This window comes from Saimiri boliviensis, chromosome 15 (genome assembly GCF_048565385.1).
Source record: "Saimiri boliviensis isolate mSaiBol1 chromosome 15, mSaiBol1.pri, whole genome shotgun sequence".
Taxonomy (NCBI): Eukaryota; Metazoa; Chordata; class Mammalia; order Primates; family Cebidae; genus Saimiri; species Saimiri boliviensis.
The window spans coordinates 68,631,441-68,658,881 of NC_133463.1; the positions used below are offsets into that span (position 1 = coordinate 68,631,441).

Consider the following 27,441-nt stretch of genomic DNA (forward strand, 5'->3'; position numbering starts at 1 on the left):
CCGTCTCCACTAAAAATACAGAAAATTAGGCAGGTGTAGTGGTGAATGCCTATAATCCCAGCTACTTGGGAGGTCGAGGCATGAGAATCACTTGAACACAGGAGACAGACGTTGCAGCAAGCAGAGATAGCACCACTGCACTCCAACAAAGGTGACAGAGCAAGACTGTCTCAAAAAAAAAAAAAAGAAAAGAAAAGAAAAGAAAAAGAAATTGAGAAGAAATGACAACAGAAAGTAATCTGAAAGAAGTCTAAATTTGGGAGGAAATAAAACCAGTATTTCTTGTTTTACACTAAATTATGTATTGCTTATATATAAAAAGTGCAATTTAAAAATTAATTGAAATATTTAAGAATCTGTAATCTACCTTGTAGAATTTTGATACCCACAAGAGAAAACATGAGCACCTCTCTCTGCCATACTTCCCTCTACACTGGGTACCACAAAATGAAGACCTCCTTTGGGTTGATCCAAAGAAAAATTGATGTGTATCTTCAGGACCTTTAACTCTGCAACAAATAAATATACACATACATTGATATATAATTAAGTTTCAGTGTTATATATAATAAAGGCAAAGATTTAATGCTGAACACGAAATGGAATTGAGGACTGAGATTTATATGAAAAACCACACTACCAGCCCACATTTGGACTTACACCATCTGTCTGCCTATATTAACTCAACAGACTGCTTCTATGGGTATTTCTACCTCCAATCAATTATAATTATTGCTTGTATTTTCTTCTGCAAATATACCTGTGGTTATGCCATATCCTCCTTTCAACATTTCTGACAATGTACAATGCCCAAAGAAAAAAGTCCAAAATGCCCCCACTGCACACTTTAGGCCTTCCAAATCCAACCCCAAACTTACTTACATAGTTTAGCTCTGTGCCCCCACCCAAATCTCATCTTGTAGTTCCCATAATGCCCATGTGGTACAGGAAGGACCCAGTAGGAGGTAACTGAATTATGGGGGCACGTCTTTCCCATGCTGTTCTCATGATAGTGAATAAGTGTCACAAGATCTAATGGTTTTAAAAATGGAAGTTTCCCTGCACAAGCCCTCTCTCTCTTTTTGCTGGTCACTATCCACGTAAGACATGACTTGCTCCTCCCTGCCTTCTCCCAAGACTGTGAGGCCTCCCCAGCCATGTGGAACTGTAATTTCATCAAACCTCTTTTTCTTCCCAGTCTCAGGTATGTCTTTATCAGCAGTGTGAAAATAAACTAATACCCTTAACTTTTCAAGTTTTTTCTCCTATTACATTCTCCCACAAAATGAACCCTAGGTGACTTTGGGGAGTACAAGGATGAGAGGTAGAGGAGGAAACACTACTTGAAAATTTGCCTTATTATTATGGTTTTTATTATGCTTGATTTCTTCATTATAACGTGTTGCTTTCGTAAGATTTTAATTTCCCTCCAAGCATTACAATCATATGGATCATCTCCAAACCCTAAACATGCAATGATGACTTCCACGTCTGTCCCGCAAATCAGGGTAAGTTCCTCCACAAATCCTATCCCACCCCTAAGCCCCCCAATAGAAAGCAAACAAAAAACCAAAACAAGAAGTCTTATACTAAATTTTTATAAGGTTAAATAAATAGGCAAGGCAGAAGCTAATATACAATACTATAATGGCTAAAACTTTATACAAGACAAAAAGGTTTAAAAGTCTGCAGAATGAGTATCAGAAACCCTATTTTTTAGCTTTATCTCCACCAATAATTTGCTAAGTGAACTTCAGCAAGTTACTTACTCATCAGACTTCAGATTACTCTTCTGTAAAAAGCAGCAATTGGACCAGATTGTTCAGGATCTTTCCTGCTACAAAATACTGTAATTCTAAACTAATTTGATATTGTGCAGGTTCTCAAATCTTGACAAATTGTTCTATCTATATGATTTTTAAAAAATATTTTTCATGGTCAGGCATGGTGGCTCACACCTGTAATCCCAACACTTTGGGAAGCCAAGGCAGGCAGATCACCTGAGGTCAGGAGTTTGAGACTAGCCTGGCCTATATGGCGAAACCCCATCTCTACTAAAAATACAAAAATTAGCTGGGCGTGGTGGTAGGCGCCTGTAACCCCAGCTACTCGGGAGGCTGTGACAGGAAAATCACTCGAACCCGGGAGGCGGAGGTTGCAGTAAGCTGAGATTGTGCCATTGTACTCCAGCCTGGGTGACAAAAGCGAAACTCCTTCTCAAAGAAAAACAAAAAAACAAAAACAAAAACACAATTTGTTTTTTCCTTTAAAAAACAATGGTGAAATAAATTGCTTTTTTCACAGCCCTGAATTGATATTATCCTGTTAGCCAGTGATCCTTAATCAGAAAGAGAGCTTCCAACCCATTCTGTATATTTCAACTGGTTAATTTACATTAGGTTGGTTTTGTTTTTGTTTTTGAGACAGTCTCTCACTCTGTTGCCCAGGCAGGAGTGCAGGGGTGCACTATCGGCTCCCTGCAACCTCCACCTCCTGGGTTCAAGTGATTCTCCTGTCTCAGTCTCCTGAGGAGCTGAGATTACAGGTGCCTATCACCATGCCTGGCTAATTTTTGTATTTTCAGTAGAGATGAGATTTCGCCATGTTGGCCAGGCTGGTCTTTAACTCCTGATCTCAGGTGATCTGCCCGCCACAGCCTCCCAAAGTGGTGGGATTATAGGCATGAGGCACCGCACCTGGCCAGCATCATTAGTTTTCATGTAAAATTCTCTAGTCCCTGAATCTAACATGATTTTAGTGTGCAGTCAATAACGTTCTTGGTGCTTTACCATCGACGTGTTTCCATAGCTCTGATGGAACCTTAATGCAAAGTTCTCCATTTCCGGCATCAGGGTCCACAGCACTAACTGCAGCTGCATAAGCATTGGAAAAATAATTGAGGTTTCTCCTGAGGGAAAATAAAAGAGCCAACTTTTAATAATAAGCCATAATCTTATCAAACATTTTCTTTTTTTTTTTCTTTTTGAGATGGAGTCTCACTCTGTCACCCACGCCAGAGTGAAGTGGCACCATCTGACTCACTGCAACCGCCACCTCCCGGGTTCAAGCATTCTTGTGCCTCAGCTTACCGCGTAGCTCGAATTACAGGCACCCATCACCACACCTGGCAAATTTTCATATTTTTAGTAGAGATGGTGTTTTGCTATGTTGGTCAGGCTGGTTTTGAGCTCCTAACCTCTAGTAATCCACCTGCCTTGGCCTGCCAAAGTGCTAGGATTACAGGTATGAGCCATCACCCCTGGCCTTTGAGCATTTTCTTAAATATAATTTGATAACAACTGTTGGTAAGCATTTTATCTTCTTACATAATTCCTAAGAACACTCTTTAGCCAAGTAATGCTTTTTTCTACTCACCACATTAAAAACTATTAAACCATGAATATAATGGAATATACATTCTACTCACCAAGTTATATGATTATTATTATGACTATTACATTCTTCATTAATTTTGAAATTCCAAAGCCACGATACTTTTTTTGATACAAATGTAAAGAATATGTGAAGAATTGACTATTCTTTATCAATCTGGCAAAAATTAGAATGGATTCAACAAGCTTTGTAATTTGACAAAGATTAAGATGTCTAAAATAAATTGGGATGGGAATCAATTCCACAAAATGTAACACCACTCACCTCCACCCACTAGTGCATCACCATGTGGGCTTAATGAAGCAGAGAATTTTCAGAAGGCTCACTACTATATTCACTATGTCGGGAGAGACTACTAAGTATTTGTTGCATAGTTATCTGACTTTATTTACCATTTGATGAAAACAATACGATGAAGTCTTACAGAAATATGAAAATGTTGTTCTCAATTGCTTTTTTAATTGTATTCCATAAAAGCAAACTTATATGTGTATATATACCCATATTACATTTCCTCACTGAAATTAGTTTAAAAAAAGTAAGAAACAAAAGACAGGAAAAAGATATGGAATGGGAAGGGCAAGAATACAAGATGAAATAGATGAAATACATAAACACCATGAGCCACATCCTCGTTGTACGTCATTATATCTGTAATCCTGCCATTAGGTGTAGTCACAAGGTGAGGTTAGTGACGTTCCCATAGCTTAATAAATTTTTCATCTAGTTAAAAAACAAGTTGTAGCCGGGTGCAGGGCCGTAAACCTGTAATCCCAGCATTTTAGGAAGCCAAGGTGGGTGTATCAATTGAGGCCAGGAGTTCGAGTCCAGCCTGGCCAACATGATTAATCCCTGTCTCTATTAAAAATACAAAAATTAGCTGGGCGTAGTGGTGCACGCTTGTAATTCCAGCTACTTGAGAGGCAAAGGTATGAGAATAGCTCGAGCCCAGGAGGCAGAGGTTGCAGTGAGCTGAGATTCCACCACTGCACTCCAACCTGGGCAACAGAGTGAGACTCCATCTCAAAAAAATGAAAAAAGAAAAAGAAAAGTTTCATATATATCTCTACTGAATAACTAAAGGAAAAATAAAATGGGAAAAGCCATTAAAGAAACATTAAGGCTATAGACTCTTAACCTGACAAAGGCCATTCCTTCTCCATCTTCATCCATCTCTCTACCAATTACGAAGGCTATAACAGAACTATGGCTTTACCAACTATTCAAGGCAGCGACTACAAAGCAGAGAGTTCTGGAAGTAAAAAGATTTCTCAATATATTTTAATAATTTCCTTCTGTTAAATAAACATTGACATTCCAAGAATGTTCATAGCATCTTGACCAGTAGATCCCATCTCAAGAAACCACTTTCTTTGCTCATCCCTAAGAAGCAACTCCTCTATCCACTGAAGCTGTATATAATTAGATTGTAGCAATTCAGTCTTATCTTTAGGTTCCACTTCTAATTCTAGTTTCATGGCTATTTCTACCACAACTGCAGTTACTTCCTCCTCTAAACCCCTCAAAGTCATCCATGAGGTTTGGAATCGACTTCTTCCAAATCCTTGTTCATGTTGATGTTTTAACCTCCTCCCTAAATCATGAATGTCCTTAATGGCATCCAGAATGGTGCATCTTTTCAGGGTTTCAACTGACTTTCCCAGATCCCTCAGAGGAATCACTATCTATGGCAGCTATAGCCTTATGAAATGCATTTCTTAAACAGTAAGACTTAAAAGTAGAAATTATTCCTAATCTACAGGCTGCGGAATAGATACTATGTTAGCGCACATAAAAACAGTATTAATCTCCCAGTACATTTTCATCAGAGCTTTTGGATAACCAGATGTCTTGTCAATAAGCAGTAATATATTGAAAGCATTCTTCTTCTGACCAGTAATCCCAACAGTGGTCTTAAAATATTCAATTCAGTAGACATTACTGTGAACAGGGTGTTGTCATCCAGGCTTTGCTGCTCCATTTACAGAAAACAGGCAGAACAGATTTAGCATAATTGTTAAGGGTCCTGGGATTTTTTGGGATGGTAAATGAGCACTGGCTTTAACTTAAAGTCCCAGCTGCATTAGCCCCTAATAAAAGAGTCAGCCTGTCCTTTGAAGCCAGGCACTGAATTCTCTTTAGCCAGGAAAGTAGTAGATAGCATCTTCTTCTAGTAGAAGCTGTTTCATCCACATTGAAAATCTGTTGCTTAGTGTAGCAACCTTCATAAATAACCTTAGCTGAATCTTCCGGATAACTTGCTGCAGCTTCTACATCAGCACTTGTTGCTTCACCCCACACTTTCATGTTAGGGACAAAGTTTCTTTCCTTAAATCTCATGAACCACCCTCCCCTAGCTTCAAAATGTTCTGCAGCTTCTTCACCTCTCAGCCTTCACAGAACTGAAGAGAGTCAGGGCCTTGCTCTGGATTAGGCTTTGCCTTAAGACATGGTGTGGTTAATTTAATCTTCTATCCAGATCTTTAAAACCTTCTCCATCCACATCAGCAATAAGACTGCTTCAGTTTCTTATCATTTGTGTATTCACTGGGGCAGCACTTTTAATTTCCTTTAATAACTTTTCCTCTGCAGTCACAACTTAGGAACTGGCACCAAGAGGCCTAGCTTTTGGCCTTCCTCCCTAAACTTAGTCATTTCTATAGCTTTTGGGTTTAAGTGAGAGATGTGAGACTCTTCCTTTCACTTGCACACCTAGAGGCCACTGTAGGATTATTAACTGACCTAATTTCAATATTGCGTGTCTCAGCAAATAGGGAGGCTGGAGGAGGTGGACAGAGACAGGGAACAGCTGGTCCACAAAGTAGTCAGAACACACACAACATTTATCATTTAGTTTGCCATCTTACATGAATGCCATCTGTGGCATCCCCAAAACAATTACGATGGTAATATCAAAGATCTCTGATCTCAGATTAACTTAACAGATACAATAACGAAAAAGTCTGAAATATTGCAAGAATTACAAAAATGTGACATAGAGACGTGAAATGAGCACATGCTGTTGGGAAAATGGCACTGATAAACTTTCTTGATGTAAGCTTATTACAAACCTTCAATTTGTAAGAAAATAAATAAATAAATAAATAAATAAATAAAACGCAGAACATGCAAGGCACAACAGAGCAAAGCACAATAAAAGGAGGTATGCCTGTGGGTTTTTTGTTTTTTTTTTTTAAATTATCATACAGTTAAAAAAAAAAAAAACTTTTTGGGTCTACAGTTGTATAAAGTTTAACACATGTACAGATTCAGTTAACCACCAAAATCAGGATACAGAACAGTCCTACCAACGCCAAAACGTCCTTTATGCTATTCTTTGTGCCAAATAAATGGTATCACGTAGAATGCTACCTTTTCAGACTGGCTTGCGTCACTACATTTTTGAAATTCATCCAAGTTGTTACACGTATTAATAATATGTTCCTTTTGACACTGAGTATTATATTTTATAGACTACCAGTTTGTTTATCCACTGACCAGAAGGGCCTTTAGGTTATTTTCAGCTTTTGGAAGTGTAAAATTAAAAAGTTATGAACATTTGTGTACAGGTCTTTGTGTGAACATAAGCTTCATCTCTGTAGTACAAATACCCAACAGTGGGACTACTGATGGTAAACACAGTTAACTTTTTTAAAATTTATAAAACTGTTTCAGAAGAGTTGTACCGTTCTGCATGGCCACCAGCAATATCTGAAATTGCCAGTTGCTCTAAACCCTTGTCAGCACTTACTTAACCATCTAATTTTAATGACTATTCTATCTACAGGGTATAATTTATTTTCAACAACACTTAAAAAACATCAAATTTGATGACTGCGAAACTTGTATTCCCAGCAAGTTATCAAGGAAATTAAAAAATAAAATAACTATTGCACAAAAAGAAAGCCAGATTTAAACATTACCTATTAGTTATTAGTTTTTTTGGGGGAAAATTATTTTCATTTAATCTCATTTCCTGAGAAAAGGTGAAGTGGTCCAAATAAAATGGGTAAGTCACTATAAATGGAATCAACTGGGAAGCCAATTTCAAATAATCTGATAGTTTAGATTTCAATATACAAATCAAGTGTTTTCTTTCATAATAACTTCACGGAGGTCAAAAATTAAAGTGTAAAATTATAACATATTTTCAATTTTCAAAAAAATAATGACTACAAAATATTTAATATGTCATTGTCCTATAATCTCTACCATCTCCATTGGCTATACATTTTTAAGCTATTGGGTGTGGGTTAGAGTATCCTATGTGACAGTATTAGGTTAACTAACTACCTGGGCGCTAAAAAGCAATTTCAAGGCATGAATACATAGCACAAGGCAGAAAGTAGAATGTGATTGCTGTCTCATTTCTTTTTTTAATTTCAATAGCTTTTCAGGTACAAGTGGTTTTTGGTTACATGGACTCTACAATGGGAAAATCTGAGATTTTAGCATACCTGTTGCCCAAGTAGTGCACTGTACTCGATATGTAGGGTTTTTTTTTTTTTGAGACGGCTCTTACTACCCAGGCTGGAGTGCAATGGCACGATCTCGGCTCACCACAACCTCCGCCTCCTGGGTTCAGGCAATCCTCCTGCCTCAGCCTCCCAAGTAGCTGGGATTACAGGCACGAGCCACCATGCCCAGCTAATTTTTTGTATTTTTAGTAGAGACGGGGTTTCACCACGTTGACCAGGATGGTCTCGATCTCTTGACCTCGTGATCCACCCGCCTCGGCCTCCCAAAGTGCTGGGATTAAAGGCTTGAGCCACCGCGCCCGGCCTCAATATGTAGTTTTTAAAATCTCTCCCTCCTCCCCACTTCAGCGTCTTTAATATCCAGACTTATATCACTCTGTATGTCTTTGCATACCCATAGCTCTTAGTCTGTAGTAATCTGATGGTTTAGATTTCAACATACAAATAAAAAATTAGAACATACGGTACTTGGTTTACCATTCCCGAGTTATTTCACTCAGAATAGTGGCCTCCAGCTCCAGCCACGTTGCTACAAAGACTTCATTAGTTTTTTATGGCTGAGCAGTATTCCATGGTGAGTGTATGTACATATATCCATACATATGTGTGTGTGTATGTGTGTGTGTGTGTGTATATGTGTGTGCATATATGTGCACATTTCCTTTAACTACTCATCAACTGATGCGGACTTAGGCTGGTTCCATATCTTTGCAATTGTGAACTGTGCTGCAATAAACATAGATATGTAGGTGTATTTTCTGATATAATGACTTATTTTCCTTTGGGCAGATAGCCAGTGGTGAGAATGCTAGATCAAATGGTAGACCTACTTTTAGTTCTTTAAGCAGTCTCCGCCTACGGCCATACCACCCTAAATGCACCCAATCTCGTCTGACCTTGGAAGCTGAGCAGCGTCAGGCCCAGTTAGTACTTGGATGGAAGAAATCTCCCCAGTGTTTCCACACAGGTTGTACTTAAATCACACCAGCACCGCATAAGCATTCCCTTTTTACCATATCCATGCCAACATCTATGTTTTTTTTTTTTTTTAACTTTTTCATAATGGTCATTCTGGCTGTGATAAGGTGGTAAGTCATTGTGGTTGTAATTTGCATTTCCCTGATCATTAGTGATGCTGAGAATTTTATGTGTTGGCTATTTGTATATTTTCTTTTAACAACTGTCTATTCGTGTTGCTTTGATGTGTTTTATCTGATATAAAAGAATAGCTACTCCTGCTCGCTTTTGGTTTCTATTTGCATGGTATATGTTTTCCCACCCCTTTACTGTGAGTCTACAAGAATCCTTATGGGTGTCAGGTGATTTTCTGGAGAACAGTAGACACTTGGTTTGTGATTTTTTAATTCTAAAACAAGTTTTAAAAGGCAAAGAGTTTCAAACTGTATCTAGATAAAGGACAAATGGATCTACCGCTATGTATATACTGCTTAGTCCAAATAGGAAGAACCATATCTAGAGTTCTGGGATTACCACATTTAAGAAAACACAATATTGGCCGGGCGCGGTGGCTCAAGCCTGTAATCCCAGCACTTTGGGAGGCCGAGGCGGGTGGATCACGAGGTCAAGAGATTGAGACCATCCCGGTCAACATGGTGAAACCCCGTCTCTACTAAAAAAAAAATACAAAAAATTAGCTGGGCATGGTGGTGCGTGCCTTTAATCCCAGCTACTCAGAAGGCTGAGGCAGGAGAATTGCCTGAACCCAGGAGGCAGAGGTTGCGGTGAGCCGAGATTGCACCATTGCACTCCAGCCTGGGTAACCAGAGCGAAACTCTGTCTCAAGAAAAAAAAAAAAAAAAGAAAACACAATATCAAATCTGAGATTATCCAGAGAAGGACAAAGAGGATGGAAGTAAATTGAGAAACAGTTTCTAATATGAGGAATGGTTGAGAGTAATCTCAATAATTCTGTAGCCTGAAGAAGAGAAAACTTATGAGAAAGATATTTATCTAATTAGGTTAAGTTTGTGAATATTAAAGCAAAACAAATTGTTGCTTAATATAATAAAGAACTTTTCAGCGTTTATAAATAATGAAAGGGAAGCTTTAAAATATAATGAGGACCAGGCATGGTGGCTCACGCCTGTAATCACAGCACTTTGGGAGACCAAGGCAGAAGGACCACTTGAGGCCAGGAGTTCAAAACCAGTCTAGACAACATAGTGAGATCATGCATCCATTAAAAAACAAAACAAAATAATTTTTAAATTAACCAAATGTGGTGGCACGCACATATTGTCTTGGCTACTCAGGAAGCTAAGGCAGAGGACGCCCTGAGCACAGGGGTTCAAGGCTGCAGTAAGCTATGATTGCACCACTGCATTCCAGCCTGGGTTGACAGAGCAAGACTCTGTCTTTAAATTTAAAAATATAAAAATAAAAAAATGAAGAAAAATAGATTATGAGCTCTGCTGAACTGGAAGCATTCAAGCAGAAGACGAAATAGACTTCATGTTGAAATATAGACTAAATGAACCCTAATGTCCCTCCAGCTCTAAGATAATTTAATTATAATGCTAATAAACCAACTAGCAGTGCAACATTGCAGCTGAGTTAAAATACTGATATTACTTAACCATAATCAACAGGAGAATTAACAATTTCTATTACGTGACATTAATGAAACAATTTAAAAGCTTCAAAGTCTGCATTAACATACAGACTCTACGAAATCAAAAGAAAAAAGAGCTTCTTGGCTGGGCGTGGTTGGTCACACCTCTAATCCCAGCACTTCGTGAGGCTGAGGTGGGCAGACCATGAGGTCAGGAGTTCAAGACCAGCCTGGCCAATATGGTGAAACCCCGTCTCTACTAAAAATACAAAAAAAAAAAAAAAATCGGCTGGGCATGGTGGCATGTGCCTATAATACCAGCTATTTGTGAAGCTGAGGCAGAAGAAACACTTGAACCTGGGAGGTAAAGGTTGCAGACAACCAAAATCGTGCCACTGTACTCCAGCCTGGGCGACAGAGCGAGACTCCCTTTCAAAAACAAAAAGGCTGGGTGCAGTGGCCCACGCCTGTAATTCCAGCACATTGGGAGGCTGGGGTGGGCAGATCACCTGAGATCGGGAATTCGAGACCAGCCTGACCAACATGGAGCAACCCCATCCCTACTAAAAATACAAAATTAGCTGGGCATGGTGGCGCATGCCAGTAATCCCAGCTACTCAGGAGGCTGAGGCGGGAGAACAGTTTGAACCTGGGAGGTGGAGGTTGTGGTGAGCCAAGATTGCACCGTTACACTCCAGGCTGGGCAACAGGAGCAAAACTCCCTCTCAAAAAAACAAGAAAAGAAAAGAAAAAAAGGGCTTCTCAAAGTGGCAAAGCCTATCTAAGAAAGAAATAAAGAGAAAAAAGAGCTATCAGCCACTATAGGTTACCCATCCACAGAAACAAAGTCTACATTTAACTTATTCTAAGAAAAGAGAAGTACAGCAAAAACAAAAACACCAAAGGGCCGTAACTCCTCTGGAGACAATCTCCAATCTATCTACAAAGCATAAGATTCACACACAGAATATATGCAGAAAAACTTCAAGTGCCGAATTATTTTACTGACAAACAGTAGAGCAAAAAGAGAGAAGCTTATACATGTTACATAACCAGTATGTTTCTAAACTGTTAGTATACGTAATGTTAACATGTCAGCTAAGAGTTGGATAAAATAGATAGAAGTGCCTTTCAGCCTCTTATCCAAATGTTTCTTTTCTTTACATTCCCCTGTACTTCAAAAGAGCTGAATCTCAACCATTGTAAGCACACTCTTTCAATCAAAAATAGGAGGGCATGGCACCTTAACTTTAAAACAAATAATCTAAAAATGTGATTAAATAGTATAGTACATTACTTCTTTCAGTGTTAAGACATACTTATATGTAAAAAATCAATGGTAAAATCAAATTTTACCACAAATTAAAACTGCTACATGTAATTTCTGTTTTAGCTTTATTGGTTCATTAAAGAATGAAAGTTATTTTAGAAGTAAGTATCAGAAACATCTAGGAGCATGCTAAAGACCTTAGCTATCTGCCTTTCCCAAAGTTCTCTTTTAAAATAATGTCTTTCAATCAAATACATGCAACACAAAATTATAAAGGGGGTATCACCACTGATCCCACAGAAACATAAACTACTATCAGAGATTAATACAAATAACTCTATACACATAAATCAGTAAATCTAGAAGAAATGGGTAAATTCCCGGACACTTACACCCTCCCAAGACTAAACCAGCAAGAAGTTGAATCTCTGAATAGACCAACAACAAGGTCTGAAATTGAGGCAGTAATTAATAGGCTACCAACCAAAAAAAGTCCAGGACCAGACGGGTTCACAGCCAAATTCTACCAGAGGTACAAAGAGGAGCTTGTACTATTCCTTGTGAAACTATTCCAAAAAATACAAAAAGAGAGAATCCTATCTAACTCATTTTATGAGACCAACATCATCCTAACACCAAAACCTGGTAGAGACACAACTAAAAAAGAAAATTTCAGGCCAATATCCATGATAAACATTGATGTGAAAATACTTAATAAAATACTGGCAAACTGAATGCAACAGCACATCAAAAAGCTTATCCATCACGATCAAGTCGGCTTTATCCCTGGGATGGAAAGCTGATTCAACATACACAAATCTACAAATGTAATCCATCACATAAACAGAACCAATGACAAAAATCACATGATGATCTCAATGGATGCAGAGAAGGCCTTCGACAAAATTCAACAGCCCTTTATGCTAAAAACTCTCAATAAACTAGGTATTGATGGAATATATCCTGAAATAGTAAGAGGTATTTATGACAAACCCACAGCCAATATCATACTGAAGGGGCAAAAACTAGAAGCATTCCTTCTGAAAACTGACACAAGACAAGGATGCCCTCTCTCACCACTCCTATTCAACATAGTATCAGAAGTTCTGGCCAAGGCAACCAGGCAAGAAAAAGAAAGAAAGGGTATTCAATTAGGAAAAGAAGAAGTCAAATTGTCTCTATTTGCAGATGACATGATTGTATATTTAGAAGACCTCATTGTCTCAGCCCAAAATCTCCTTAAGTTGATAAGCAACTTCAGCAGAGTCTCAGGATACAAAATCAATGTGCAAAAATCACAAGCATTCCTATACACCAATAATAAACAGAGCCAAATCATGAGTGAACTCCCATTCACAATTGCTACAAAGAAAATAAAATACCTAGGAATACAACTAACAAGGGATGTGAAAGACCTCTTTAAGGAGAACTACAAACAACTACTCAAGGAAATAAGAGAGGCCACAAACAGATGGAAAACATTCCATGCTCATGGTTAAGAAGAACAAATATCTTGAAAATGGCCATACTGCCCAAAGTAATTTATAGATTCAATGCTATCCCCATCAAGCTACCAATGACTTTCTTCATAAAACTGGAAAAAAAACACCTTAAACTTCATATGAAACCAAAAAAGAGACCACATGGCCAAAACAATCCTAAGCAAAAGAAACAAAGACGGAGGCATCACACTACCTGACTTCAAACTATACTACAAGGCTACAGTAATCAAAACAGCATGGTACGAATACCAAAACAGAAATATAGACCAATAGAAAGAACGGAGGCCTTGGAAGTAACGCCACACATCTACAATCACCTGACCTTTGACAAACCTCACAAAAACAAGCAACTGGGGAAAGGATTTCCGGTTTAATAAATGGCATTAGAAAAACTAGCTAGCCATATGCAGAAAGCTGAAACTGGACAGCTTTCTTACATCTTATAGAAAAATTAACTCTAGAAGGATTAAAGATTTAAACATAAGACCTAACACCATAAAAACCCTAGAAGAAAACATAAGCAATATCATTCAGGACATAGGCATAGGCAAAGACTTCATGAGTAAAACACCAAAAGCAATGGCAACAAAAGCCAAAATACACAAATAGGATCTAAATAAACTTAAGAGCTTCTACACAGCAAAAGAAACTATCATTCAAGTAAACTGGCAACCAACCAACAGAAGGAAAAAAATCTTTGCAACCTATCCATATGGCAAAGAGCTGGTATCCAGAATCCAACTTAAATAAATTTACAAGAAAAAAACAAACAACCACATCAAAAAGTGGGCAAAGGATATGAACAGACACTTTTCAACTGAAGATATTTAGGCAGCTAACAAACATATGAAAAACAGCTCATCATCACTAGTCATTAGAGAAACGTAAATCAAAACCACAATGAGATATCATCTCATGCCAGTTAGAATGATGATCATTAAAAAAATCTGGAGACAACAGATGCTGGAGAGGATGTGGAGGAATAGGAACACTTTTACACTGTTGGTGGGAGTGTAAATTAGTTCAACCATTGTGGAAGACAGTGTGGCGATTCCTCAAGGATATAGAAACAGAAATACCATTTAACCCAGCAATCCCATTACTGGGTATATATCCAAAGGATTATAAATCGTTCTATTATAAACACACATGCACATATATGTTTATTGTGGCACTGTTTACAACAGCAAAGACTTGGAACCAATCCAAATGCCCATCACAGATAGACTGGATAAAGGAAATGTGGCACATATACACCATGGAATACTACACAGCCATAAAAAAGGATGAGTCCATGTCCTTTGCAGGGACATGGACGAAGCTGGAAACCATCATTCTCAACAGACTGACACAAGAACAGAAAACCAAACACCCGCATGTTCTCACTCATAAGTGGATGCTGAACAATGAGAACACATGGACACAGGGAGGGGAACATCACATACCAGGGCCTATCAGGGAGTGGGGAGGCTAGGGGAGGAACAGCAGGGGTTGGGGGGATTGGGGAGGGATAATATTAGCAGAAATATCTAATATAGATGATGGGGGGATGGATGCAGCAAATGACCATGGCACGTGTAATGCCTATGTAACAAACCTGCACGTTCTGCACATGTACCCCAGAACTTAAAGTATAATTAAAAAAAAAAAAAAAAGTCTCATCTAACTGCTAATAAACTTAGTATTTCTTCTGAATAATTATTGTGTTTTTGTCTTGTGCCTTATGAATCTTAAAAAGTCTCTTTGGCCGGGCGCGGTGGCTCAAGCCTGTAATCCCAGAATTTTGGGAGGCCGAGGCGGGTGGATCACAAGGTCAAGAGATCGAGACCATCCTGGTCAACATGGTGAAACCCCGTCTCTACTAAAAATACAAAAAATTAGCTGGGCATGGTGGTGCGTACCTGTAATCCCAGCTACTCAGGAGGCTGAGGCAGGAGAATTACATGAACCAGGAGGCGGAGGTTGTGGTGAGCCGAGATCGCGCCATTGCACTCCAGCCTGGGTAACAAGAGCGAAACTCCGTCTCAAAAAAAAAAAAAAGTCTCTTTGCTGTGGCAATCAGAAATATGAGACACAAATCTGCAGTTTTCCTCTAGAAATTGTGCAGTAACTTAATAGTGGGTATCCACCATCCATACTTGTTTATCATTCACACCAATTTCATTAGCTACTTCCTAAAACTTTTGACTAATAAAACTCTAACACCAATTTCAAATTCTTTTTGAATAATTCAGAGGATAAACAGAAGTCAAAATGCTGAAAATCACCCAAGAGTAATCAAGATTCTAAAGCTAAGCAAAAAAGCAGGGATAGTCAAGCAAACTAGTCAATTATTTATTGGCCAAGCATTTACTAAGTGGTCATGGGAAACAGAGCTATGGTTCTAGCCAAAAGAAAAATTTTAAATATATTCCATCTTTCCCAATTTCCTAAACTAATCTTTGAGAAGATTCTTTTTTAGAACTTCCTTTTCATTCTTTATACTATAAATATATTTATAACAGGTCTGCAGCCTGTTAGGAACCAGGCCACACAGCAGGAGGTGAGTAGCAGGTGAGCAAGCATTACCTTCTCAGCTCTGCCTCCTGTCAGATCACCAGCAGCTCTAGATTCTCATAGGAGCCTGAACTCTATTGGGAACTATGTATGCAAGAGATGTAGGTCACAGGCTACACATGAGAATATAATTCCTGATGATCTGAGGTAGAAGTTTCATCCTGAACCCCCTTTACCCCGCTGGTCTGTGGAAAAACTATCTTCTAGGAAAGACACTAAACACTAGTGATTTAGTGATTTAGAACACTAAAAGTAATGAGGCATCTTTCATATCACTATAGAAAAATTTTAGAGAATATCATCAAAATAAAAATAACAAAGTAAAGCTTGCTTCCTTAACAGACCAGGAGCCCTGTCATTACAATAACAGATTATCTTGAGACCTGGGCGGCAAAAACAATTTATTAGTAAAAAAGATGTACAGACACTGTCTTCTGTGACTGACAAACAGGCATCTTATCAAATGCAGAGTTCTAGGCTGGATAGGGTGGGTATTTTGGCTTTCACGCAAGGCAATGGGTCCCTTATCTGCTCTTTAACAGGTGACCTTTCATTTATTAGTAGTGTATACTAACTACCCCAAAGGTAGATGTTTTTGTTTTTGTTTTCTGGGGGGAAAGGGATGCAGATAATTTTGTGGTAAGTTTTTTATGTCAGTTCTACAAATGTAGTTTTTTGTTTTTTTTTTTTTGAGACGGAGTTTCGCTCTTGTTACCCAGGTTGGAGTGCAATGGCGCGATCTCGGCTCACCGCAACCTCCGCCTCCTGGGTTCAGGCAATTCTCCTGCCTCAGCCTCCTGAGTAGCTGGGATTACAGGCACGCGCCACCATGCCCAGCTGATTTTTTGTATTTTTAGTAGAGATGGGGTTTCACCATGTTGACCAGGATGGTCTCGATCTCTTGACCTCGTGATCCACCCGCCTCGGCCTCCCAAAGTGCTGGGATTACAGGCTTGAGCCACCGCGCCCGGCCCCAAATGTAGTTTTAAAAGAAATGCAATTTCAACAACTCACCTTTGTGAAATGGAAAGTTAGAGGAGTAAATCAGAGATTCCCTGAATTTTTCCAATCCCATTTGTGTATCACCTCTCTAAATGTGAAAGATTTTAAACCAATGATTATTGAGACCATAAATATGTCTAAAAATAAGCCTCCCTTCTAAACCTTTGCAATTCCTTACAGCAGTTCTCAAACCTCAGTCTGTATCAGAATCACCTGGCAAGCTTGTCAAAACACAATCTGTAGGACCCTATCAATAAGTCTGAGGTATTGCTTGAGAACTGGCCGGTCTAACAAGTTCCCAGTTGACAGTGATGCTTGTCTGGGAATCACACTTTGAGAACTGCTACACCTTAAGGCAATATTATACATCTAGACTAATATCATTTTGACTAAAAAGTTTATGATAAAGTTTTGGCATCCTACCCAAAACACAAAGAATCACAGAAATGATACAACCCAATGTTATCAAAGCTTTGAAAAGCAAGTGCCCACAAATATACTAATTTATTCTAATTTAAATACTAAGGCACAATCAGGTAAAATACTGAAAAGAGACATTAGAAATGGTAAGTAATAATCCAAAGGGAAAAAATTTGTATGTGCGAAAACATTCACTCACTACTTATGACTACAAAATGCCAAACAACTGGAGAATAACTATACAAATCATAAGAGACCGAACAACTGGAGAATAATTATACAAATTATAACAGACTGAACAAATGGAGTATTATTTAACCATAAAGATGACCAAAAAATGAAGCACACACATGTGCACGGGCGGGCACACACACACACCCAATGGAAACAAAGTATGAAAGAAAATACAACATAACAGATAGCGGCAATATGTTTAATGATAAAAATCACAAGTAGCCTCAATAGATGCAATATTTATTTAAGGCGAATAAATGAGCTATTTTAGACATAATATTTTTATAATATAGCAGTCAAAATATTTCACAGAATATTTTAAAGTAGCTTCTGGTCTACAGACTACAGTAACCATCTAACCCACTGAAAATACTTTCAATATTTACGGAGTAAATAGTTAAGAAAAACATTAAAAGCAAAAAAAATTACTAAGATAATCGAATTAAAGTTCCTAGATAATGCTTCCTTAAAATTTTAACATGAAGAAGGGAAACTTAGAACTATGTTGGGCACAGCTAGCTAAATCACTTGAACCAAAGGTACAGAGTGGTAAAACAGGTATTTTAATTAGAAAAAAAGATTGGGATTCAAAGCCTAGTAACAATCTAAAAAAAAAAATCTTTTGAGAAAAACTAATGTGATCATTAAAAATATTTTTTTAAAAACTGTTAAAATTAATAACTTTTAAAGTGTACAACTTACTGTTTTGATTCACTGTGACAAACTTCCAAGGTTGGATCATTATAAATGAAAGCAGCCTCTAAGTCATTGATCCTTACTCGGTATATTCTACACTGCTTGCTGTTCAACTTGATTCTATTCAAGTTTGCAACTGTGGGAAATATGGTCAGTTCCACAAATCCCTGTAAAGACAGAGAGTAACAACTTCATTACAAAGATTGGTATGTTTCAGAATATAGTTTTTATTTTTACCACTTATAGACATACTACACTCCAGAGGCAAAATCCCAAATAGCTATACACACACATATGTTTTCCAAGTATTTTAATTTCAAACATGATTGTCCTAGTGACTGAATGGGTGTGAGTTACGTAAACTTTATCATCCCGGTGGTTCATATTCACTATCAGTGTAAATTAGGCAGTCAGAAAAAAGTAAAAGGCTTGCTACTCTCAAAAACCAGAATTTCTAAGCAGACTAGGACTAAAAAGGGAGGAAGAAAAAAATGACAGCAGAAAGAGAATCAAAACCAGAAGACTGATGAGGGGAAGAAGATGGAAGAAAAAAATGGGGTAAAAAATTATACCACTGAAGCTAACAAGTATGAGTTTCTGCTTATGAGGTGGCAAGCGCTATAAAAGATATCAAGGCAAGTAGGGAAAATCTGCTGTTACAGTATATCCAGATCCATGTTTTACCATGCTAGCTGCATGGTATGCAATCTATCTGTATCTGACACACGAAAACCAGTTAAATACAGACTTTCCTCCTGCATTGAATCAATGGAAAAGACGAACAGATGAATCATGGAATGTATGTCCAGTGTGATTTTAATATCCTGGTTGAAAACTGATGTACTCAAACATAAAACAAGGGAGGGTATAAACAGTAATATTTCAGGGGCTCCAAAGTAAACAGAAAACATTCAGAGGCTGTAACAGAAATAACTAAGACAAAATTCAGATAGTAACCACAGACAAATAGATTATAATGGCTGCTACCGACCAGGCACGGTGGCTCATCTGAGGTCAGGAGTTCAAGACCAGCCTGGCTAACATGATGAAACCCCATCTTGTATAAAAAAAAAAAAAAAAAAAAAAAAGGTTTAAAAATGGCTGCTACCATGTACCAGACACTGCACTAGATAGTTTCCTATGTTCCCTCTAATCCTAATACCAACTCTAAGAGACAAGTAGTACTTTATACTTTTTACAGAGAAGCTACTGCAAATACTACTGCAAAGTATTTTTTAAAAAGAACTTTTTACAGATAACAAAGGTAAAAAAAATTAGGTCACTGGCCGGGCGTGGTGGCTCATGCTTGTAATCCAAGCACTTTGGAGGCCAAGGACAACCTGAAGTCGGGATTTCAAGACCAGCCTGACCAACATGGTGAAACCCTGTCTTTAAAAAAAAGAAGAAAGAAAAAGAAAAAAAAAAATTAGGTCACTAATAAGTAGAGAATTGAGATTCAAACACATCTAAATGATTCCAAATGATTCGCACTATGCCATAATGCCTCTGGGTAGAAAGGTTTCAAATAATATGCAATAATTGTTTTTAGGTAACATTTAGCCCAACTGCCTCAAGAAAGCCTAGAGATTCTGCAGCCCCTTTGTTCTCAATTCCTAAGTAAGAAGAGAGCCATACACTCTTAAATTAGAACAATCTGCACAGATCTGTGCTAGAAATGCAGAAAAACAGAAGCGCAAACGTCAAAATACAGTTGATAAAGATTCTGTGTTTAAAGGTGTAAACTGAGCAGCTGTAAGAAGACTAACCAGAATCCCTTTAATTAGCATACCTGTCATCCAATGACCATTCTAAATTTAAATGAGCTTAAATCAGCTGAAAAATAAGAATTAGAACCAAGACAACTACAAAAGAAAAGATTAAAGAAAGTGCTGTCAACAGCTGCTTGGGTGGGACGTAAGAACAGCATCTGGCTTTCTAAACTCTGGTAACAATAATAGAATGAAGGAACGCATTTCAGGAAGATACGAAAAGCCCAGTCTCCTTGTACTATCAAGTCTCTAACACCACCTAGGACTCTTAACCTACACCTGCCTGAAACATTCAGACCCATTAACCTCTACAGGTCTTCAATCTCTGCCACCCTTAGCCACTGGTCATCTGCAAGGCCCTGCGGTCATCTAGCCTCTCACTCCTTGCTGCTCTCTCCCCACCACTTCACAGATAACCATCCTCCTGGAGCCCACATTCCATTTACAACATTTCCCCTGTGCCTTTCAACCTTTTCTAAAACACCCTCTCTACCCTCTAGCCTTAAATGAAATGGCTCCTGAATCCTCCTAGACAAGAAGCTACTTACTCTCCCATTCACTATAAATGAGGGTAGCAGAAAATAAGCATTCTCCTAGTTTCCACTACTGCTTCTGGGTGATTTATAGGATTTTAATTTAATGTACACTATAAGCGTAAGGGCAGCACAGTGTCACAGTTAAAAGCAGGTGTTCTGCAGGTAGACTCCCTGTATTCAAATTCTAGCTCTACCACTTAGCAATTGTATGATCTTGGACTGGTGACCCCAGCTCACTGTGCCTCAGTTTTCTCATCAAAAATAATGACACTACTGGCCTTTTACTGTTATTATGACAACCGAACGGCCAGGCATGGCTAAAGTGGAAGGACTGCTTGAACCTGGGAGGTTGAGGCTGCAGCGAGCTGTGATTGTGACATTGCATTCCAGTCTGCGTGACAGAGCAAGATTGCATCTCAAAAAACAAAACAAAACAAAAACGACTGAACAATTTAATACATGGAGTATACTTAAAATTGCAGCTAGCACCGAGTATATGCTTAATAGATGTTTTTGTTATTCTTTTCTGCTTATCGTTTATGTTCATGCTAGACAGGTACACCATCCTCTATGCTTCTTATCTATACAGCTCCCCAACATTTGCTGAAGGCTCACACTCTTGCTTTTTTTTTCCTTTTTCAGAGACAGGGTCTTGCTCCATCACCCAGGCTAGAATGCCGTGTAGCAATCATGGCTTACTGCAGCTTCAACCTCCCAGGCTCAAGTGATCCTCTCACCTCAGCCTCCAAGCTCAAGTGATCCTCCCATCTCAACCTCCAGAGTAGCTGGGGACTACAGGCATGCACTACCATGCCTGGTTAATTAAAAACTTTTTTCAATAGAGATGGGTCTTATTATGTTCCCCAGGCTGGTCTGGAACTTCTGGCCTCAAGTCATCCTCCTATCCCGGCCTCCCAGAGCACTGGAATTACAGGCATAAACCACTGCACCTGGCCACATACTCTTCTTTTGTAACATGTCTGCCATCACTCTAAGTGACTTGAATATAGATGTGTCTGTTCCATCCAATAAGACTGCCTCAAAGTTCCTTGACCTCAATTTCTACCATCTTCACTTCCATCCGGGAAGAATCAAGATCACACTCTGAAAACCACTTCATCACAGCTTGCAACTGCTCCGACGCTGACATTATGAACTCAACTGTTCGCAATGTCTCTCCTGTCACTCTTCTCATTACTTTTCTCCCAGTCCTCCTGCCCAGCTGCCTGAAATCCTCCTGTCCTTGACTTCCTCCAGTTTCTCACCATAATCTTCTTGGCACTCCTGGGGCTACTTTTGTTCCTTCACCCTAAATCCTGAAATTCAATCACTCCTCTGTCAACTACAAATTCTCTTGCCCCTCTGTTTCATGTACCCATCTTTACTTCTGTTTAAGAATGATGTATCTGCCGCGTGTGGTGGCTCACGCCTGTAATCCCAGCACTTTGAGAGGCCAAGGCAGGTGGATCAAGAGGTCAAGAGATCGAGACCACCTGACCAACATAGTGAAACCCCATCTCCACTAAAATACAAAAATTAGCTGGGCGTGGTGGTGCGCGCCTGTAGTCCCAGCTACTTGGGAGGCTGAGGCAGGAGAAATGCTTGAACCCAGGAGGCGGAGATTGCAGTGAGCCGAAATCGCGCCACTGCACTTCAGCCTGGCACCTGGCGACAGAGTAAGATACTGTCTCAAAAAAAAAAAAAAAGATACATCCAGTGGTCCTTTAGCGGCTACTCTCAATAGCATTGTTAGAAATATTGCTGTATTTCTCTTTCCTCAATTACAATCTTTCCTTTCTACAAATTTTTTCCCTTTGCCTACAGACATGATCAACACCCAAGGTTTTAAAAGCCTGTAGACCTACGCTACCCTCAAATGAATTTCTTTTTCTCATATCTTCCAAACAGAAATTCCTGTATGTTCACTGTTCCAACTTCCTCTTCAGTTCACTACAACTTACGCAGTCATCAGTCCACTGAAATTATCTGATATGGTTTTTGTGTCCCCACCCAGATCTCATCTTGAATTTCCATATGTTGTGGGAGAGACTCATTGGGAGGTAAATAAATCATGGAGGCAAGTCTTTCCCGTGCCGTTCTCAGATCCCCACTGACTAACAGTCCTAGGCAACAGAAACAACAACAAGCCAATAAAGACAAGAGAAACAGCAGTGAAAATAACAGTGAAGGTCCTAAAGAAACAAGAGTCTAGGCCGGGCATAGTGGTTCAAGCCTGTAATCCCAGCACTTTGGGAGGCTGAGATGGGTGGATCACAAGGTCAAGAGATCGAGACCATCCTGGCCAACATGGTGAAACCCCACCTCTACTAAAATTACAAAAAAAATTAGCCAGGCGTGGTGCCAAACGCCTGTAGTCCCAGCTACTCAGTAGGCTGAGACAGAAGGATCACTTGAACCCAAGAGGTTGCAGTAAGCTGAGATTGTGCCACTGCACTCTAGCCTGATAACAGACCAAGACTCCATCTCAGAAAACAAAAAGAAACAAGAGTCTAGTTCATCCCAACAGAAATGTCAGCAGAAGAAAAAGGAAACACCAAAGGGGTGGAGAAATAAAGCAGTGTATATCAACTTTGGCCAAGCTACCAGCTAAGGAAAGCAGGGACTGTAGCAATTAAATTTTACACTGTTTCTTTTAATCAGTTTTCTTTCCATTATCTTGCATAAACGATAGTAAAGGTAACTAATATTTTGGGTGGGAACAGGGCTGAAGTGTCATTTCTCACACTAATAGAATAGCTCAGGGTTTGGCAAACCCTCTCTTAAAGGGCCAGACAGAAATATTTTAGGCTTTGTGGGTCACACAGTCACTGTCTCAGCTACTCAACTCTGCCAGTGCAGCTCCAAAACCTCCATAGTCAATATATAAATAAATGGGTATGGCTGTGTTCAAGTAACACTTCATTTAAAAAACAAGTGTTCAGCCATTGCCAACTCTTTCAGGGGCTCATAGGACTTTGCAAGTCCCAACGTTAGGAGCACTAGCTTTTCATCTCAACAAAAGCAACAGTGGATGTGCTGGGGTTAAAAAGGTAGTCTGTTCTGATTATTTTCCTTTTGCCCCTCCTGATCTGTTCTCTACCCTACTCAATACCCTAGGAGTTGCATTAACCAGGCTCTACCCTTCCGGCTTCTGACTGAGTTGGTCCAACAGTTTCCACAAAAAGGAAACTGGAAAGCAGAAGGAAAGCAAGTTTATATTAATTACCCTAGATTCCTTTCTGCCAGGCTGCAGGTAAACAGTAGCTTCATTCTTTTATTAAAAGACACAGATCCTATGTGACTCTTTCCATGGCGACAGTAGGTTCTAGTAACTTCTTCCCTTTGTTGTTTCAGGCCTAGAAATGGCAACTGTTCCTCACTGTTGCTAGCTCAGAGGGTTCCTCCACCTCATGCTGGTTTCTCTTAACTCTGTTCTAAATGGTCCATTCATTTCCCTCAATTAACATCTGTGTATCTGCCATTTATTTCCTGCCAAGATCCTAACCCACACCCAATCCAACCAAAGTTTCCAATGGGAAACTTAAGGCATCCACAACTCCGTTATAGCAATCCTGAAAAAGCCATGTGCAACTTCTGTCTATTGATTCCTCAGGGACCACAGAGGTGGAAGGAGGAATGATAATATGAAGTGCACTGGACTCTTAGGTCATCCCTGATTAAAAAGGGTTTCATCATTTTCCAACTTTATGCCCTTAAGAAAGTTACTTAACCTCCATTCTTTCAGCTGCCTAATATATAATATTAGGATTAAAATATTATCTACCTCACAGAGTAATTATGAAGATTGAGTCTTCATATATACGTAAGAATATATATACATATATGGCCAGGCGCGGTGGCTCAAGCCTGTAATCCCAGCACTTTGGGAGGCCGAGGCGGGTGGATCACAAGGTCGAGAGATCGAGACCATCCCAGTCAACATGGTGAAACCCCGTCTCTACTAAAAATACAAAAAATTAGCTGGGCATGGTGGCGCGTGCCTGTAATCCCAGCTACTCAGGAGGCGGAGGCAGGAGAATTGCTTGAACCTAGGAGGCGGAGGTTGTGGTGAGCCAAGATCGTGCCATTGCACTCCAGCCTGGGTAACAAGAGTGAAACTCTGTCTCAAAAAAAAAAAAAAAAAAAAAAAAAAAATATATATATATATATATACTTACATATATTATTTGTATATGTATATATTTATATATATATATTTATTTATGTATATTATTTATATATGTGTGTGTATATATATATATATATGTAAGAAGATCTTACATATATTAATGGCTAAATTTATGTTCACTAATTCAATCATGTCAACTCTACTTCGACTCCATTTTCGCTAATGCTATCTTTATTTAGGCCTTCACCATTTCCCCTCTAGATTACTGCAGTAACCTCTGAACTAGACTCCCTAATTCCCTTATCTTTTCTACCCAATTCATAAAGTATCCTACTACAAGACACAAAGTACATAATATAGGGAATACTGCATGAGAAATTCCATAAATGAGGAGACTAGATTTAATAAACCTTTTAGGCACATTACAAATCTAAGATTCAATGATTCTTACGAAAAGTGACATTTTTCTATCTATTCAGCTCATCCTAAGTAAACATATACATACACAAATAACAAATCTGACAGAGAAGCTGATACCATCACTCAAGGAAAATCAGCTCTCATTAACATTTTAGCCTATGTAATAGAGGTAGCCCTAAAAAAGTAAATTAAATAAATACTTGAGTTTTCGGCTGGGTGCAGTGGTTCATGCCTATAATCCCAGCACTTTGGGAGGCAGAAGGCAGGTGGATTATTTGAGATCAGGAGTTCGAGACCAGCCTGGCCAACAAGGAGAAACCCTGACTCCACTAAAAATACAAAAATAAGGTGAGCTTGGTGGTGCACACCTGTAATTCAAGCTACTCGGGAGCTCTGACTCCACTAAAAATACAAAAATAAGGTGAGCTTGGTGGTGCACACCTGTAATTCAAGCTACTTGGGAAGCTGAGGTAGGAGAATTGCTTGAACCCAGGAGGTGGAGGTTGCAGTGAGCTAAGATTACAGCAGTGTACTGCAGCCTGGGTGACAGAGCAAGACTTTGTCTCAAAAAGACAAAACCAAACCAAACAAAAAACCTTGAGTGTTCAAGCTTTTTCCTAAAATTGATAATAACAGCAAGCCATACATCTAAATTGTGTGTGGCAGGGGTGGGGTGGGGGAGGTAGAGGGTTTCTAGATCTCAAATATTCTGTCTAAAACTTCACTACAAAGCAACACCTAAACCAAGTCAGTCAAGAAGCAAAAGTGGCCTCTTAGAAGCTAAATCAGTGAGTGTATTAATCTTAAGTTTTTTCATAGAAGAAGTGTCACTGTGGGCTTATACTTGTTTCAGGCACAATTCTAAAATGCTTGGCTATACATGTTTTCATGTTATACACCAGATAAAGAGGAATAAAATTTTAATTAGGAAATTGAAAAAAATGAGAGAATTTGGGAGGTGACAGGTATTAGTGGAAGGTCTATGAAACTTGTAATCATATAGACCGTAATTTTAATTCTTACCTATTCTTGAAACACAATTATCTGGAAGAGTATTAACTTTCTAAGAACTCTGAGGGGTGGACTTGTTACTTTTTATAATTGTTGAGAATAAACTTACCACAACCGATTTTCTCTGGAAATTTATGTTGTTGATGCAGACGACCTGATGGGTTGTAATGTTAATAAACATAAGAAGAAAATAAGGAAAAAAATAAATTCTATTGTTAAATGAAAGTATAAATCTATCCAGGTATAAATTAGGGCTATGTTCTAAGTTAATTCAAAATTACATGTCAACATTTCATTTTATTTTAAAACTCTATGAACTGGGGTTGGGAGCAGTGGCTCACCCTGTAATCCCAACACTTCGGGAGGTCGAGGCGAGCAGATCACAAGGTCAGGAGTTGGAGACCAGCCTGGCCAACACAGTGAAACCCCGTCTCTACTAAAAATACAATAATTAGCCGGGCGTGGTGGCACCTGCGTGTAATCCCGGCTACTCGGCAGGCTGAGGCAAGAGAAAAGCTTGAACCCCAGAGGTGGAGGTTGCAGTGGGCCTAGATCGCACCACTGCCCTCCTCCAGCCTGGGCGAAAGGGCAAGACTCCGTCTTAAAAAAAAAAAAAAAAAAAAAAAAAAAAAAAAAAACGCTCTACGAATTGGGATAATTTTTAAAAATCTGGCAACAGTCATGAAAATAGATTTGACAGAAATAATCTAGTACAGCACTTAGAAAAAAACTTTAGTAACCTGCAACGAGAATTAAATTTGCTGAATAACGCTGTCATTCAAAACATTTTTCCCGTACGAACACCATTTCAATCACAGTGAGTAAATTCTAGTTTTCCCACTAGGTATCCCAGGCCCACCAAGTCAGTTTCAAGCAATCACAATATATAGCTAATGGCAACAAAACCAAAAGGAAGGAAGGGAAATGAAAAAATACTTATAATTTATATGGCCTTGGGCTTTCAAAGCCCTTGTCTCCTTTCTTCCTGTTCATTCTGGTGGGCTCTAAACCAGTCGGCGGCATGAAGCGGTCCCGCGGAGTTTGGCTTCCCGGCTTCCCTGGGGGAAACCGGGCATTACTGGTGTCAATAGCAGCTCACACTCCCCGCTCTCCTGCGGTCCCCAAAAGTCACGTTCCTCAGCCGGCTGACCTCCAGGGGAGCGACCTCAAGGGTCGCTACCGCCTCAACCTCGCTCCTCCGACCTAGCTCCTATAAGCCGCCATGGACAAGCTTCTGTCCCAGAGATGCTCCTCTCCGCAACTGCTCAAAGCGGCCGTGAGCAGACATCTTGTCTGTAACCTCTGACCTCCGACGTCAGCGGAAGTGGAACGGCGGAGGGTGTAGAACCAGGAAGTCTTGCCGACGGGCAGGGCTTGCGGTACCAGCATGTTTGCGCTTGCCTTTTCCCAAGCACACGGTGCGTGAGAATTGTTAACGTTTAGGAAAGCGAAG

General features: G+C 39.2%; 1 protein-coding gene across 2 annotated transcripts in view; it reads right to left on the reverse strand.

Annotated features, from left to right (window-relative positions):
- TAF2 (TATA-box binding protein associated factor 2) overlaps positions 1 to 27,289 on the reverse strand; it is a 105,525-nt gene extending 78,236 nt beyond the window's left edge. For both annotated transcript variants that reach the window (XR_012514165.1, XM_074387084.1), the window contains exons 1-5: positions 26,928 to 27,289; positions 26,098 to 26,151; positions 18,130 to 18,290; positions 2,790 to 2,908; positions 368 to 509 (exon numbers count right to left, since the gene is read on the reverse strand). Coding sequence is in view for 1 of the 2 variants with exons in the window: in XM_074387084.1 (XP_074243185.1) it covers positions 368 to 509; positions 2,790 to 2,908; positions 18,130 to 18,290; positions 26,098 to 26,151; positions 26,928 to 27,011 (560 nt within the window). In the remaining variant the exon portion in view is untranslated. The remainder of the gene's footprint in view (positions 1 to 367; positions 510 to 2,789; positions 2,909 to 18,129; positions 18,291 to 26,097; positions 26,152 to 26,927) is intronic.
- Positions 27,290 to 27,441: the final 152 nt, after the last annotated feature.